The sequence below is a fragment of the Pseudophryne corroboree genome, chromosome 5 (genome assembly GCF_028390025.1).
Source record: "Pseudophryne corroboree isolate aPseCor3 chromosome 5, aPseCor3.hap2, whole genome shotgun sequence".
In the NCBI taxonomy this organism is placed as follows: domain Eukaryota; kingdom Metazoa; phylum Chordata; class Amphibia; order Anura; family Myobatrachidae; genus Pseudophryne; species Pseudophryne corroboree.
The window spans coordinates 546,981,308-546,999,557 of record NC_086448.1 but is presented as its reverse complement, the minus strand read 5'-3'; the positions used below and the strand labels follow the sequence as shown (position 1 = coordinate 546,999,557).

General features: G+C 45.3%; 1 protein-coding gene across 2 annotated transcripts in view; it reads right to left on the bottom strand.

The window, feature by feature from the left end:
* KDM1B (lysine demethylase 1B) overlaps positions 1-18,250 on the bottom strand; it is a 173,283-nt gene that overhangs the window by 36,906 nt on the left and 118,127 nt on the right. For both annotated transcript variants that reach the window (XM_063923227.1, XM_063923226.1), the window contains exon 10: positions 11,176-11,352. In XM_063923227.1, coding sequence (XP_063779297.1) covers positions 11,176-11,352 — 177 coding nt within the window. The remainder of the gene's footprint in view (positions 1-11,175; positions 11,353-18,250) is intronic.

Genomic DNA, 18,250 nt, shown 5'->3' with positions numbered 1-18,250 from the left:
TCTTACAGAAATGATTTGGGATGACCAGGTGGGCGATAGCTGCAACACGCAGAGAGAAAGGAGAGTAAACCCTGATGGAAATGTACTTCAAATGATGCAAATGTGAGTGATGGAACCTGTGATAGAACAGTGTATGCCAAAGATTGGGAAAGTAATAGCCCAAGCCCACCTCCTTTATGGTTACCAGGCCTGGAGATGTGTGTGAAGTGGAGACCACCATGTGCCAATTCTAAAGGAGAGGCTGTGTCTTATTGTAACATAGGCGGACATGTACTAAGCAGTGATTAAACGTGGAGAAGTGATCCAGTGGAGAAGTTGCCCATGGCAACCAATCAGCTACTCTCTTTACTTCTATAGTATGCAAATTATAAATGTTACATCAATGCTGATTGGTTGCCATGGACAACTTCTCCACTAGCTCACTTCTCCACTTTTATCACTGCTTAGTACATGTCCCCCATAGTAACATAGTAACTAAGGTTGAAAAAAGACAATTGTCCATCGAGTTCAACCTATTTGTGGTCTCCTATGCAGTCTTATTATAGGACTAGTTATTTTTATGTTAGGACTATCTATATTAACTATAATGCGTGCCTAAGCACCATAACCCTGTATATCTTTATCCAATAGGAATTTATCTAACCCATTCTTAAAGGTGCTGACTGAGTCCGCCATTACTACTTTCTCAGGCAGGGAATTCCAAACATGTATTGTCCTTACTGTGAAAAAACCTTTTCACCTCAATGTGCGGAAACTCCTCTCCTCTAACCTAAGCGAGTGACCACGTGTCCTCTGTGCTGATCTTATAGAAAACAGGTCCCTCCGAAGCTCTGTGTATTGACCCCTTATATATTTGTAGATGTTGATCATGTCCCCTCTTAGTCTCCTCTTTTCCAATGTAAACATGCCTAGCCTTGCAAGCCTTTCCTCGTATTCCAGAGTCTCCATGCCCTTGATTCATTTTGTCGCCCGCCTCAGAACCTTTTCTAGCTCCAGGATATCCTTTTTGTAATATGGTGCCCAAAATTGCACACAGTATTCAAGATGTGGCCTCACTAGTGATTTATATAATGGGAGTATAATAATCTCGTCCCTTGCATCAATTCCCCGTTTTATGCATGCTAATATCTTATTAGCCTTCCTTGCTGCACTCCTACTGTGGGTACTGCTGCTTAATTTGTTATCTAAGTGAGCCCCTAAGTCTTTTTCTAGTACAGAATCCCCTAATATTACCCCATTTAGTGTGTAGGTGTTATTTTTGGTCTTGCCCCCACAGTGCATTACCTTACACTTGTCTGTGTTGAATCTCATTCTCCATTTTGCTGCCCATGCTTCCAGTTTAGTTAAGTTGTTCTGAAGAGACTCAGCATCTCCCTCCGTATTTATAACCCTACACAATTTGGTATTGTCTGAGAAAATTGACACCATGCTCTCTAGACCTACTGTTAGGTCGTTGATGAAAATGTTGAACAAAAGAGGCCCAAGTACAGACCCTTGTGGCACACCACGTAGTACTTTAGTCCAATTTGAAAATGATCCATTGACCACAACGCGCTGCTCCAATTACTGACCCAAGTGCATATTGTGCTCCCTAGCCCTATTTCTTGTAGCTTATAGATAAGACGCGTGTGTGGTACAGTGTCAAAAGCTTACACTTACTGTTTCATAAAAGCCATGTAAGTTGGTCTGACATGATCTGTCCTTCACAAATCCATCTTGGTACCTTATAATGACCTTATTTGCTTCAAGGAACTTTTGAATACTGTCCCTTAGAATACCTTCCAATACTTTCCCCACTATAGATGTAAGACTAACTGGTCTATAATTACCTGGTTCAGCTTTGCTCCCCTTTTTGAATATCGGCACTACCTCCGCTATACGCCAGTCTTTGGGAACCATACCCAATTTAACCGAATCCATGAAGATCAAAAATAGAGGTCTTGCTAGTTCAGCGTGCAGCTCCATAAGAACCCTCGGGTGAATTCCAATCGGGACCAGGTGACTTATTAATCTTTAACTTTTTTAATCTGTCACAGACTACCTCCTCACATAAATAAGCATTTAGCAGTGGGACATTATCTTTGTTGAGATTTTGCGTTAGACCCAGCATTTGGTCCTCTCTGGTAAATACCGTTGAAAAAAAACTTGTTTAATTTGCTATGTCATTATCATTTTTGATTAAGGCTCCCCTCTTGTCCTTTAAAGGGCCTATACTCTCCTTCTTTAGTCTCTTGCTGTTGATGTACTTAAAACATTTTTTGGAATTCGCTTTGTTTTCCTCTGCTACTAGTTTTTCAGTTTCTACTTTAGCCGCTCTTACTCCTTTTTTGCATATTTTGTTACAGTCCTTATAGTGCTGAAATGAATCCGCATCCCCTTCAGATTTGTATTTTTTAAATGCTCGTCTTTTTTGTCAATTAATTCCTTTATATTTTTGTTAAACCACATTGGTTTGGGATTTTTATTCCTTTTTTTGCTGCTGGTGGGAATAAATTTACGAGTATTATTAATTAGCAGTGATTTTAATACATCCGATTTCTCTGTAGTATTTTTTCCTTGAAACAGAATTTCCCATTCAATGCCCCTTAACGCTTCCTTCATCATGTCAAAGTTGGCTTTGCTAAAGTTTAGGGTCCTAGTTGAGCCAGTATAGGACTGCTTATAAAAACTGATATTGAATGTGACCATATTGTGGTCGCTGTTCCCTATGGGCTTTCCTACTTCAATATTTGATACCAATTCCCCATTGTTAGTTAATACCAGGTCTAAGATTGCATTGTACCTAGTTGGTTCCTCGATTAATTGAACTAAGTAATTATCATTTAGCGTGTTTAAAAACATATTGCCCCTAGCAGAGCCGGCCCTAGCCAATATGATGCCCTAGGCTTGATTTTGGCTGGTGCCCCCTAGCACCACCGCTGGTTCCGCCTCTGACCTTGCACCTCTTTCCCAGCACCATCACCCCTCATCCATAGTAGTCCTTATTTTGGGGTTTGTACCCCTATACTTTGAATAGGAACAGTTCGCACACTTGGCGCACAGCCCAAAAAGGGGTGTGTTTTTGCTGGTAAGGGGCATGGCCACACAATAGTAACCCCAATTCCAATTACGCTACACAGTACTGCAACTTTATTAACATTTGATCATGCGATAGTTTCCATAATTCATATTACAGCCCACAGTAGTATCACTTTACCTTATAAACGTTACTCCTAACAGTAGAGCCCCTTATTCACATTACATCACACTGAATTGCTCCTTATTCACATTACAACACACCCTATTGCTCTTTATTTACATTAGACGACACAGTAGTGCCCTTTCTATATGCAACGCCACATAGTAGAGCACCTTATACACATAATGCCACACAGTAATGCCCCTTGCACATATGAGACACATTATTAATGTCCTTACAAACATAATGCACCTTACACATTATGACAACCTTTATTAATGCCCTTTTACACGTAATGTCCCTTACACATATGCCGCACATTATTAATGCCCTTATACACAGAATAACACACATAGTGCCCCCTACACATTTGCTGCACATTATTAGTGCCCTTATACACATAATGACACACATACAGTAGTACCCTGTTACACATATGCCGCACATTATTAATGCCCTTATACACATAATGACACACAGTGCCCCTTACACATTTGCTGCACATTATTAATGTATTTTTACATGACACACATAATGCTCCTTACACATATTCCGAACACTACTGCACAACCAACCCACTTACATGCACACAGCACTCACACTGCCACTAACACTGTGACCTCTGCCTCTGCTTGAATACAGATGTGTCCTCATAAATCTTGCCTCAGTGCTAACGTCGGGCACCTTTTTTTCTATGAAAATGCATCTTAATTGCATTGCTATGTGGCTAGGATGCACAAGCAGCTTCTGCTGATTAAAATTATATGCAGCATGCCAATATACTGTGTGAGACTGTGGCTTTATCTGCATATGAAATGCTACACACAGAATATAGGCATGCTGCATATAATTTTAATCAGCAGAAGCTGCTGATGCCCCATGGCATATCAAATGCCCTAGGCAATTGCCTAGTTTGTCTATGCCAATGGCCGGCTCTGGCCCCTAGCCGTATCATATGAATTGATTTTCCAGTTTATCTCGGGATAGTTAAAGTCTCCCATCACTACTATGTCTCCTACTCCTGCTGCTCTTTCAATTTGATTCAGTAACAATTTCTCGACAGACACATTAATACAAGGCGGCCTGTAGCGTAACCCCAATAATAACTTCTTTATCCCTTTACCCCCCGCATGCAATTTCTACCCATAACGTCTCAATAGTATTTACAGTCCCTGTGAGCCAGGTTTCTGTTATAGCCAGAAGATTGAAGTTGCTAGATATGAAGAGGTCACGGATGGATGTTAAATTTGTTACAAACAGAGCGTGCATTCCATAAGGCACATTTTAGTGATCTGTAGGGTGATGGAAGACGTGATTTTTATGAGTTTAGCTGGATTTCTATGTTGCTGTGAATCAGGTGAATGTGATCCACAAAAACCCCCAGCAAATTTACATTGGAGTAAACAAAAGCAGTAAAACACAGAACAAACATTCTTAAATTAATAGAAATACAGTAGCGCTAAGTCAGTGCACTGCTTCTTTTACTTCCAAAGCTGTATAGTTCAAATGGAAAAGAAACAGGGGTATTCCTGTGAGTCTTTATTACACTCTTCTCCACAGATGTCCCTGTGGATGGCTGCTAAGTTCCTCAATATGCTGCTGAGTTAGTAGCAAAAGGATCTGGAAATCAATAGAGATGGAACAAGCGCCTCATGGTGCAATAACTTCTCAACATGCAGAGTAAAAAAAACAACAATCATATAGGTAATCTGCATACAAGATCGTAAGTTCAATTGCGCATGTCACATTTAGAAGTCTCGTCACCTTGTGTATGGCCGACCTCAATAGCAAAAAAGGATCAACAACGGATTCGCTCCTGACAATCAGTCCTTCCACTGCAGCACACCAGGGAGGGTGGTGGTGGAGGAGGAGGGGGGGGGGGGGGGGGTAGTGTTGCAGGAGGCAGGTACTTATATAATCAATAAATTCACCTTGCAAAACTAAAAATAGCTGCCGGAGAGATAGATCAATGATTTTTTTTTTTTTACCACAATCCTAAATTACAATCTATAGAATAAAAAGGCTATAAAGTACAAGTTCTGTTTGCTCCGTGTACAGAATCCATCACACACAGTAAAAGTGTTAGTAGTCATGAAGTTCCATTATAGCAGCAGCATTTTCAGGCAGAAGCAGATAATGTCAAAGCTTACTTTTTCGAAAGATATTAAACATGGCCATTTTACAATTACACAGGAGATATGGTTCTAAAATTGTATTTATAAAAAAAAAAAGACTACTCGTTTTGTTCCAGATATAATAAATCTCTCTCTCTCTCTCTATATATATATATATATATATATATATATATATAAATATATATATATATATATATATATAAGAACACATACATTTTTACACTCCGCTCTACAGGTAAGACAGGTGGAGAAACGCGTTTTATGATCTTTCTAATGCCAGCTGGTGATCTTTTACTTTCAAAGCGCTCCTGAGAACCTCTAAAAAATGTTTGGGAATATGTATGTGTATGTTATTGTGCTTACTGTGAAACATGGGTAAACACAAGCTGTGCAGTGTATGTCACACTAGATTCTCTCCAGTATCATCTGGTTCTGTTTCTTGTGAACAATGCAGCCAATCTTCACAAATCAGTGAAGGGGCTGGAGGAGAGGGTCCAGAGCCCGCATAGCTAGGGTCTCTGAAAAATATGATGTCGGATATGTCATCCCAGCTCACTGTCAATGTTCAAAAAAACTCAGCTACTATAACAGGCTGTTGCAGATTTAGCTGCTAAGGCAGATGTTACACATCCCCCTTCCTCTCATGCAGAACCACAAAAGCGTGGTTTGTCTGCTCTACTATCTGATACAGATGAGGATATACAGGAGGATGGGGAGGACTTGGACCCCATTAGTGGGGATACCGATTCTGGTCAGGGTATTGAACCCCTATTTCTAGCTAGACGGGACATGTTAAAGCTCCCTCTAGAGGATACTGCATCACAGCAGTTGTTTTTCTTTACACAAAACAAGCCTAATGTCACATTCTCTGATTCTGCAGCGTTAGATGACCTATTCAAGTTGGCCTGGAAAAATCCAGACAAAAAATTCCAAGTGTCCAAAAAGTTTTTGCGCACTTTCCCATTTGCTCCTGAAGATAGGAAATTTTGGGAGGAACCCCCGGGGGTTGATGTATCAGTCTCTCGACCATAAATGATCCTGGGGATAGGAAAATAGAAGCTACACTCAAATCTATTTACATGGCAGCAGGTGTATCGCAACTGCCGGTCATTGCGGGTTGCTGGATGTCCCATGCCATTCATTCATGGGCCACTCAAATTCAGAAGGGCATCTCTGGGGCTATGCCCCTGGTCACTATGGTGACCCTCCTAAAGCATATTCAGGACACTACACGCGTCCTCTGTGATTCCCTCAAGGAGATGGGGAACATTAATGCTAGGACCTCTGCCATGGCAGTGTTGGCGCGCAGGGCCTTGTGGCTGCGTCAGTGGATAGCGGACACGGAATGCAAACGCAGTGTGGAATCCCTCTCCTATGCAGGAGAATGGCTCTTTGGGGTTGAATTGGATACATGGATTTCCAAAGTTATGGCTGGGAAATCCACGTTTCTCCCCTCTGGGGCCCTGCCGGCGAGACGCTCCTACCTGGGGCCGTCTGTACGGTCTCACAGATTTCGATCTAAGGCCAGAGGTGCCTCCAATGCAACTAGAGGTAAATCAAGAAAGCCTGCAAGCACCAGTTCTCAGGAACGGACCACCAGTTCTGCTTTCACTAAGGCCTCAGCATGACGGTGCCCACCCACCCCGAGGGGATCTCGAGGTGGGAGCTTGACTGCGTCACTTCAGCCGAGTCTGGGAGGCTTCCTGTCAGAATACCTGGGTCAGGGATCTCGTTTCTCAAGGTTACAAGCTGGAGTTCGACAGTGCTCCTCCCCAACAATTTTTCAAATCAAGCTTACCAGCTTTGGAAGTTATGCAGGTTACGTTGCAACAGGCCATCCTAAAGTTGGTCCAGTCCCACGTCATTGTTCCAGTACCAATACCACAACGGGGCAAGAGTTATTAATCCAACCGGTTTGTGGTTCAGAAAACGGACGGTTTCGGTAAGGCCCATTTTGAATCTAAAGTCCTTATCTGAAGGTGTTCAAGTTCAAAATGGAATCCTTGCGAGCAGTGAATGCGGGCCTGGAAGAACAGGAGTTCCTGGTTTACTTGGATATCAAGGACGCCTACCTCCATATTCCGATTTGGCCACCTGAGGTTTGCCCTGCTGGACGATCACTACCAATTCCAGGCACTGCCCTTCGGCCTGTCCACAGCTCCGAGGGTGTTCACAAAAGTGATGGCGGAGATGATGCTCCAGCTCCGGGTCCAGGGAGTCAATATTGGGGGTTATTCCGAGTTGATTGCTCGCTAGCAGTTTTTAGCAGCCGTGCAAACGCATTGTCGCCGCCCACTGGGGAATGTATTTTCGCTTTGCAGAAGTGCGAGAACCCCTGTGCAGCAGAGCGCCTGCAAAATCGTTTTGTGCAAAACAAGACCAGCCCTGTAGTTACTCTTCAGTTGCGTTGATTCTAACGACGGAGGGACGGCTTTTGACGTCACACACCCGCCCAGCGAACGCCCAGCCACGCCTGCGTTTTTTCTGCCACACCTGCGTTTTTCTAAACAATCCCTGAAAACGGTCAGTTGACACCCAGAAACGCCCACTTCATGTCAATCTTCCTGCGTTCGGCTGTGCGACTGGAATGTTCGTTACACTCTGTGCAAATTTACGATGCTCATTGTACCCGTACGACGTGCATACGCATGCGTAGAAATGCAGATTTTTAGCCTGATCACTGCGCTGCGAACAACGGCTGCTAGCGATCAACTATGAATGACCCCCATTGTCCCTAACCTGGACGATCTTCTGATCAAAGTAAGATCCAGGGAGCTTTTGTTGCTCCATATTGACCGCACTACCCAACTTCTCTCATGCCATGGGTGGATCCTCAACTTACAGAAGTCCCACCTGGAGCCGACTCAGCGGCTCCTGTTCCTGGGAATGTTGCTGGATACTGTGGCCCAGAAGGTTTTCCTACCAGAGGACAAGGTGAGAACACTTCAGGAGATGGTCCACATGGTGCTCCGACCTACTCGAGTGTTCATCCATCTTTGCATAAGATTGTTGGCAAAGATGTCATAAGAGGCGATCCAATATGGGAGGTTCCATGCCAGGACTTTTCAGCTGGATCTCCTGAGCAAATGGTCAGGATCACTTCTTCAGATGCACCGGATGATACGGCTGTCGCCTCAGGCCATTTCCCTCCTGTGGTGGCTGCAATCCTCCAATCTCCTGGAAGGCCGGAGTTTTGGGATTCAGGATTGGATCCTCCTCATAACGGATGCGAGTCTGAGAGGATGGGGAGCAGTCACCCAAGGGCTGCAGTTCCAGGTCAGGTGGTCAGCCCACGAAGCCCTCCTTCCGATCAACATTCTGGAACTTCGGGCGATCTACAATGCTCTGCTTCAGGCCTCTCAAGGAGGCAAGGAGGAACGAAAAGCAGAGCCTGCATGCTACAGGTGTCAAAAATACTCCTCTGGGTCGATAGAAATGCAACAGCAATGTCGGTAATCTTCATTCTGGGGGTGGACAACTGGGAAGCCTGAGTCGTCACGATCTTTACCCGGGGGAGTGGGGTCTCCACCATCAGGTGTTCCAACGGATCATCCACCGGTGGGGCTGCCCGCAGATAGACATGATGGCTTCTCGTTTCAACAAGAAGCTTCACTGGTATTGCTCATGAACCAGGGACCCTCAAGCGAGGGCAGTAGATGACATCGCCTTGGCCTAACGGCTGGTCTACCCGTTTCCTCCGATTCCGTTGCTGCCAAGGGTGCTCAAGCGCTCAGAAATCAGGGAGTCCAGGCAATTCTGATTGTCCCGGATTGGCCTCGGAGGGCGTGGTACATGGATCTTCTGGACATGTCCGTCGATGACCCTTGGTCTCTACCTCTCAGAAGAGATCTTCTTCAACAAGGGCCGTTCGTCTACCCGGACTTACAGCGACTTCGTTTGACGGCATGGGGGTTGAGCGGAACATCCCAGCTCACAAGGGCCTTTCCAAAAAGATTACTGCTACCATGGTTCAGGCCAGGAAACCTGTGACGTCAAAACACTATCATCTTATCTGGAGAAGATACGCGTCTCTTGGTGCGAGGAACGCACGTATCCGCCTACAGAGTTACACTTGGGACGTTTCTTACGTTTCTTGCAGGCTGGTGTGGATAAAGGCTTACGTCTGGGTTCCATTAAGGTCCAGATTTCAGCTCTCTCCATTTTCTTCCAGAAGAAATTGGCAGTGTTGCCAGAAGTTCAGACCTTCTTCCAAGGGGTACTCCACATACAACCTCCTTTTGTGCCACCTACGGCACCCTGGGATTTGAATGTGGTGTTGGAATTTCTACAGTCCTCCTGGTTTGAACCACTGATGACAGTAGAAGACAAGTACCTCACGTGGAAGACGGTGATGTTACTGGCCCTGGCCTCTGCTAGACGTGTCTCAGAATTGGGGGCCTTATCATGTAAAAGTCCATACTTAGTCTTTTACAAGGACAGAGCGGAGCTCCGGGCTAGTCAGCAGTTCCTGCCGAAGGTTGTCTGCGTTTCACCTGAATCAACCTATTGTGGATGCTGCGCGTGCCTTGAAAATCTATGTCAAGCGAACAGCTCGGATAAGAAAGATGGATTCCTTGTTTGTGCTCTATGACGCGCAGAAAAAAGGTTGTCCTGCTTCGAAGCAGTCCATTGCTCGGCTACAATCCCTGCAGTGTGGGGTAAAATTACTCTATTAAATATTAAAATATAATTTTTCCCGCATCTACAATCGGGGATTACCGCACAGAAACTCACCGATTCCACGTAAACTGCAGAACAAATGGATTTTCCATGAGCGTGAACTCCCAATTTAGCAGTTTTCTCGCAGACTTTTCTGTGAGGTTCACTCCACCATCGGGGATTCACACACAGGCTAATACCCGCTAAACGAATAGGTTCAGCCGAGGGATTTGAATATGCCTGAAAGAATCCAGGTTAGGACATCACAGGGACTAACAAGGTAGATAGACAGACATGGGGTAGAGAGGACCCTGCCCATTAGAGTTTACATGCTAGAGCAATGCACATACATTCAATGTAGTTGTATAGTAAAAAAAGTATTGCTACAATTCAGTATGAAAATAAGGTACTTTGCAAGTAAGGAAGGAGGAAAGACACTCAGTGGATATACATTGCACAAAGTGAATAAATATTACTTTTCACTGAGTCCATGTTCATACTTTAAGAGGAAGGATAATAACACTAGATTAAGCACAATAAAACAAATGGAAAAGGAAAAGAATGACCAGTAATGATAGTGCCAAACGAAGTTCAACAAACTGTAGTATTATTAGCCTTAAGTTATTAGGTGCCATAAATGTGTATTTAAGTGAAAAAAAAAATATATACATATATAAGCGCCTGCAGCGACATTCATTGGGGGTATGCAATTAGGTAAGTTTTTTCGCCTGGGTAAAAAAAAAAACTGGTCTTTTTACTATTTTTAGGGCAAATGGGGATTTGCCCTATTCAATAGCAGGGCCGTTCTTTCGCCTAGGTGAAAAATTCAGCAGGAACGAAAAACATGTGGATTGGCAAATCCACATGCTTTCGCACCTGTGCGGGTGAAAACACGGGCCGGTTTTCGCAGATTTTGAGGCATTTTTCGCCAATGCCTTTTCACACAAAAAAAAAAAAGTGAAAAGGCATTGGTGAAAATTTCCCTAAAAATGGGTGAAAACGGCCTCAATTGGATAGGCAGTGGGGCGAATCAATAGCTCTGAGATTACCGGAGCTAATTGCATACCCCCGATGGAGTACTCATACAAACACAGAAAACAGAATAAATACAATACAGACCTTTACCAATTGCATGAGTACAAAATATAAACACAAATATTGCAGTAAACCACAGACATGGAACGAGGAGTGCAGGGTACTTACATTGTGGTAGTCTGTCGGAAGGATATACTGGCCAGGAGAAACAGACAAAACTCCAGTGTTAACTAGTCCTTTCCTGGTCATGAAATAGAGAATCCTTTCCAACTCCTGCACACATCGGATGCGAACTAAACCTCTCACCATAATATGATGGGCACAAGTCTGTGGTGTGAGCATCTCCTATGAATCATGCAAAAACACACAAGCGCCACTTTACATGACTGCACAACAGTAATTCTGCCCACTTTGCTTATATCAAACCATATTTTCTCCTAGTTTCCAAACTATGATTATTCGAGTCTGAAGATAAATGTCACCCAACAGTATTTTAAACAACATTTACTGTACGCATTACTTTTCAATGTATATATGTATGTTATATTGAAGATATTAATCTTATTTATTATATCATGGCTATCTCAAATACTGTACTACATGCGCATTATATCTTATTGCATTTACACCTTTACATAATCTATTGTATACACCAAATACTGTGGCAGTGTCCAAAATTAAAAAAATAACGATTTTTGTACTCACTGTAAATTCCATTACTCGTAATCCATCTGGGTGACACTTCAACACTGGGCACAGAGGCTGGCCACTGAAGCAAACCACTACAGTTAAATTATCTAGACTGAAGTTCCTGCACACCCACAAGTACCTCAGTTATACCCCTTTCACACCACCAATTCGACTTAGGTCATTACCCCTGTTCCGGGGCTGTGTGAATGGTCCGACCCAGGTCATCTGACCTTGCTCTCGTTCACACTTCGGGAGAGCTGGATCCCTGGTGCTTGGAGATGTTGTCATCTCCAAGCGCCGGCAGAAGAGTTCCACTGCACCCGTATTCCAAATCTGGAACTTTGATGTGAAAGGGATAATATATGTATTGCAATATATGTATTGCAAAGCCCTAGTAGAAACAGATCACAACACAGTGTTCTCCAGATAAAATACGAGGAATGGATTTTACTGAAAGTACAATAATACTCTTTTCTCTTGCATCTTATCTGGGAGACTCTGCAACACTGGGACTTTCAAAGCGAGTAGAGTATGCCTGAATGTTCTCTGGCACAGGTCGCTCCACCGACACACATAAACCTGTCAAATAGTAGCAGTAAGCCAACCATGCTTGCAAGCACTGCATGGAACACAAAGAGAATTTGTCCTACAGGAGGCCAATGACCGATCAATATAAATAAGTAAGCACAAACTTCATCCAGAAGGAGAGGAGTCAATGACCCAAGAGTTTACTGTTGAATAGTTTGCAGGACAATTAGAACCACATCCCAACCTTTCGGCTTAAAAGATGGCAGAGTTCAAACAACTACCCTGTCAGGATAGAATATGGATGATTTGCAGCCAATTCCAACACACTGAGACAATGGGTAGTAGAAACTGAACCTTACAGAGATTCAAAAGAGACTCCATAACCAGATTCAAGTCACAAGAAGGGACCAAACACAAATGGTGGAACATATGATGCTTGTGAAGAACACCCTGGATGAAGGTTTGAGACCAGCTTCCATTGAAACAGATAAAGAATAGACATGGCCGAGACGACAGATAAAGCTTCTGATCCTAGTCAACCTACAAAAATGAAAGTAGGTGTGGAAAAATTCACTTGAGAAGCATAAATCCCCCATGTTTGTTCCAGGCACTGTATGCCCTCCACAACTGGTGGTTAGATCTTGGCCATACCAGGTTTTTGGATGACCAAACCATAAAAACCCCTGACTTTTAGGAGCCTGGTTTTTAAGAGCCATGCTGTCAAAACCAAGAAATTAAATCAGGGTGAAGAAACAGACCTTGATTTAGGTCTCTCCTTCGTTGTCAATGATGTTCTACCGCCATGTTCTAATGAACAGCCTACCCCACTCTCCCAGCCCAGTCCAGAGAAATTAGGGTTACCTGGGCCGTTCACTCTAGCTCTGATTGCGCACTTGTGGAGGCATGGAAATGTAAAAAAAATATGAACACCGGGTGGGGAAATGTAAAAAAAATATGAACACCGGGTGGTCATCATCGCATCTTCAAAGCATGTCTGAGGATCCCCGAATCGGGCAACTTCTTGTTCAACCAAGAAGCAATGAGGTGGATTTTCAGCATACCTCTTTGGCCGATATCATGTCAAAAAATAAGATTTTACTTACCGGTAAATCTATATCTCGTAGTCCGTAGTGGATGCTGGGGACTCCGTAAGGACCATGGGGAATAGACGGGCTCCGCAGGAGACAGGGCACTTTAAGAAAGAATTAGGAATACTGGTGTGCACTGGCTCCTCCCTCTATGTCCCTCCTCCAGACCTCAGTTAAGGAAACTGTGCCCGGAAGAGCTGACAGTACAAGGAAAGGATTTTGGAATCCAGGGTAAGACTCATACCAGCCACACCAATCACACCGTATAACTCGTGATAACCTTACCCAGTTAACAGTATGAACAACAACAGAGCATCAGATAAACCTGATGCAACCATAAAATAACCCTTATTTAAGCAATAACTATATACAAGTATTGCAGAAGAAGTCCGCACTTGGGACGGGCGCCCAGCATCCACTACGGACTACGAGAAATAGATTTACCGGTAAGTAAAATCTTATTTTCTCTAACGTCCTAGTGGATGCTGGGGACTCCGTAAGGACCATGGGGATTATACCAAAGCACCCAAACGGGCAGGAGAGTGCGGATGACTCTGCAGCACCGAATGAGCAAACTCAAGGTCCTCCTCAGCCAGGGTATCAAACTTGTAGAACTTTGCAAAGATGTTTGAACCCGACCAAGTAGCCGCTCGGCAAAGCTGTAATGCCGAGACCCCTCGGGCAGCCGCCCAAGAAGAGCCCACCTTCCTTGTGGAATGGGCTTTTACTGATTTTGGAGGCGGCAAGCCAGCGCAGAATGAGCTTGCTGAATCGTGTTACAGATCCAGCGAGCAATAGTTTGCTTTGAAGCAGGAGCACCCAGCTTGTTGGATGCATACAGGATAAACAACGACTCAGTTTTCCTGACTCTAGCCGTTCTGGCTACATAAACCTTCAAAGCCCTGACTACGTCCAGTAACTCGGAATCCTCCAAGTCACAAGTAGCCACAGGCACCACAATAGGTTGGTTCATATGAAAAGATGACACCACTTTTGGCAGAAATTGCGGACGAGTCCGCAATTCTGCCCTATCCATATGGAAAACCAGATAGGGGCTTTTATGTGACAAAGCCGCCAATTCTGACACACACCTCGCCGAAGCCAAGCATGACCACCTTCCACGTGAGATATTTTAACTCCACGGTTTTAAGTGGCTCAAACCAGTGTGATTTCAGAAAACTCAACAACACCACGTTAAGATCCCAAGGTGCCACTGGAGGCACAAACGGGGGCTGAATATGCAGCACTCCCTTTACAAACGTCTGAACTTCAGGCAGAGAAGCCAGTTCTTTTTGAAAGAAAATTGATAGGGCCGAAATCTGGACCTTAATGGACCCCAATTTTAGGCCCAAAGTCACTCCCGACTGTAGGAAGTGAAGGAAATGGCCCAGCTGGAATTCCTCTGCCGTCAAACGCAGCCGCGGTTAGTCTTGGAACAGACAGGGCCCCTGCTGCAACAGATCCTGCCTTAGAGGCAGAGGCCATGGGTCCTCTGTGAGCATTTCTTGCAGCTCTGGATACCACGTCCTTCTTGGCCAATCCGGAACAATTAGTATTATTCTCACTCCTCTTTTTCTTATGATTCTCAGTACCTTGGGTATGAGAGGAAGAGGAGGAAAAACACAAACCGACTGGAACACCCACGGTGTCACTAGTGCGTCTACAGCTATCGCCTGAGGGTCTCTTGACCTGGCGCAAGACCTCTGTAGTTTTTTGTTAAGGCGGGATGCCATCATGTCCACCTGTGGCAGCTCCCACCGACTGGCAATCTGCGCGAAGACTTCTTGATGAAGTCCCCACTCTCCCGGGTGGAGGTCGTGCCTGCTGAGGAAGTCTGCTTCCCAGTTGTCCACTCCCGGAATGAACACTGCTGACAGTGCTCTCACGTGATTCTCTGCCCAGCGAAGAATTCTGGTGGCTTCCGCCATCGCCACCCTGCTCCTTGTGCCGCCTTGGCGGTTTACATGAGCCACTGCGGTGATGTTGTCTGATTGAATCAGCACCGATTGGTCGCGAAGCAGGGTCTCCGCTTGACTTAGAGCGTTGTATATGGCCCTTAGTTCCAGGATATTGATGTGAAGTCAAGTCTCCTGACTTGACCACAGACCCTGGAAATGTCTTCCCAGTGTGACTGCCCCCCACCCTCCGAGGCTTGCATCCGTGGTCACCAGGACCCAGTCCTGAATGCCGAATCTGCGACCCTCGAGAAGGTGAGCACTCTGCAGCCACCACAGAAGAGACACCCTGGCCTTGGGGGATAGGGTGATCAGCCGATGCATTGTAGATGTGATCCGGACCACTTGTCCAACAGATCCCATTGAAAGGTCCTCGCATGGAACCTGCCGAAGGGAATGGCCTCGTATGATGCCACCATCTTCCCCAGGACTCGCGTGCAGTGATGCACCGACACCCGTTTTGGCTTTAAGAGGTCTCTGACCAGTGTCATGAGTTCCTGAGCCTTCTCCGTCGGGAGAAAAACCTTCTTCTGTTCTGTGTCCAGAATCATGCCCAGGAAGGGCAGACGCGTCGTAGGTATCAGCTGCGACTTTGGAATATTCAGAATCCAGCAGTGCTGTTATAATACTTCCCGAGAGCGTGCTACGCTGATCAGTAACTGCTCTCTGGACCTCGCCTTTATGAGGAGATCGTCCAAGTATGGGATAATTGTGACTCCTTGCTTTCGCAGGAGCACCATCATTTCCGCCATTACCTTGGTAAATATTCTCGGTGCCGTGGAGAGACCAAACGGCAACGTCTGGAATTGGTAATGACAATCCTGTACCACGAATCTGAGGTACTCCTGATGAGGTGGATAAATGGGGACATGCAGGTAAGCATCCTTTATGTCCAGAGACACCATAAAATCCCCCTCTTCCAGGCTTGCAATGACCGCTCTGAGCGATTCCATCTTGAACTTGAACCTTTTCAGGTAAATGTTCAGGGATTTTAAATTCAAAATGAGTCTGACAGAACCGTCCGGCTTCGGTACCACAAACATTGTGGAATAGTAACCCCTTCCCTGTTGAAGGAGGGGAACCTTCACCACCACCTGCTGGAGATATAATTTGTGAATTGCCGCTAACACTATTTCCCTCTCCAAGGGGGAAGCTGGCATGGCCAATTTGAGGTAACGGTGAGGGGGCATCACTTCGAATTCCAGCTTGTATCCCTGAGATACAATCTGTATAGCCCAGGGATCCACCTGTGAGCGAACCCACTGGTGGCTGAAATGTCGGAGACGCGCCCCCACCGACCCTGGCTCCACCTGTGGAGCCCCAGCGTCATGCGGTGGATTTAGTGGAAGCCGGGGAGGACTTCTGTTCCTGGGAACTAGCTGTATTGTGCAGCTTCTTTCCTCTACCCCTGCCTCTGGCAAGAAAGGACGCACCTCGGACTTTCTTGCCTCTTTGTAATCGAAAGGACTGCATTTGGTAATACGGTGCTTTCTTAGGTTGTGAGGGAATATATGGCAAAAAATTTGACTTCCCAGCCGTAGCTGTGGAAACTAGGTCCGAGAGACCGTCCCCAAACAATTCCTCACCCTCATAAGGTAAAACCTCCATGTGCCGTTTTGAGTCGGCATCACCTGTCCATTGCCGAGTCCACAGGACCCTTCTGGCCGAAATCGACATTGCATTTATTCTAGAGCCCAGTAGGGTAATATCTCTCTGGGCATCTCTCATATACAGGACAGCGTCTTTTATATGCCCCAGGGTCAGTAATATAGTATCCTTGTCCAAGGTATCAAGTTCCTCAGATAAAGTATCTGTCCATGCTGCGACAGCACTACACATCCAGGCCGACGCAATTGCCGGCCTTAGCAGAGTACCTGAATGTGTATAAATGGACTTCAGGATCCCTTCCTGTCCGCAGGATCCTTTAGGGTGGCCGTATCCTGTGACGGCAGGGCTACCTTCTTAGATAAGCGTGTCAAAGCTTTGTCTACCCTAGGGGAGGATTCCCAGCGTAACCTGTCCGTTGGCGGGAAAGGATACGCCATAAGCAACCGTTTGGAAATCTGCACTTTCCTATCTGGAGATTCCCAAGCTTTTTCACATAACTCATTTAATTCATGTGAAGGGGGAAAAGTCACCTCATGCCTTTTTTCCCCAAACATATAAACCCTCTTGTCAGGGACTGGGTTTTCCTCTGAGATGTGTAATACATCCTTCATTGCTATAATCGTGTAGCGGATGGCTTTAGCCATTTTAGGCTGCAACTTTGCATCATCGCCATCGACACTGGAGTCAGAATCCGTGTCGATATCTGTGTCAACTATTTGGGATAGTGGACGCTTCTGAGACCCTGACGGCCTCTGCGTTGTAGGGTCAGGCATGGGTTGAGACCCTGACTGTCCCAAGGCTTCAGCTTTATCCAACCTTTTATGTATGAATTAACATTATCATTTAAAACCTTCCACATATCCATCCAATCGGGTGTCGGCGGCGATACCACATTCATCTGCACCTGCTCTGCTTCCACATAGCCTTCCTCGTCAAACATGTCGACACAAGCGTACCGACACACCACCCACACAGGGAATGCTCTATTTGAGTACAGAACCCCCACAAGGCCCTTTGGAGAGACAGAGAGAGAGTATGCCAGCACACACCCCAGCGCTATATGACCCAGGAATTACACAGTAACTTAGTGTTTACCCAGTAGCTGCTGTTTACACTGATTTTGCGCTAAATTTATGTGCCCCCCCTCTCTTTTTACCCTCTTTCTACCGTGATTCTGCAGGGGAGAGCCTGGGGAGCTTCCTCTCAGCGGAGCTGTGGAGAGAAAATGGCGCTGGTGAGTGCTGAGGAAGAAGCCCCGCCCCCTCAGCGGCGGGCTTCTGTCCCGCGATTTGTGTAAAATAATGGCGGGGGCTCATGCATATATACAGTGCCCAACTGTATATATGCTCTTTTATGCCAAGAGGTACTTAATTG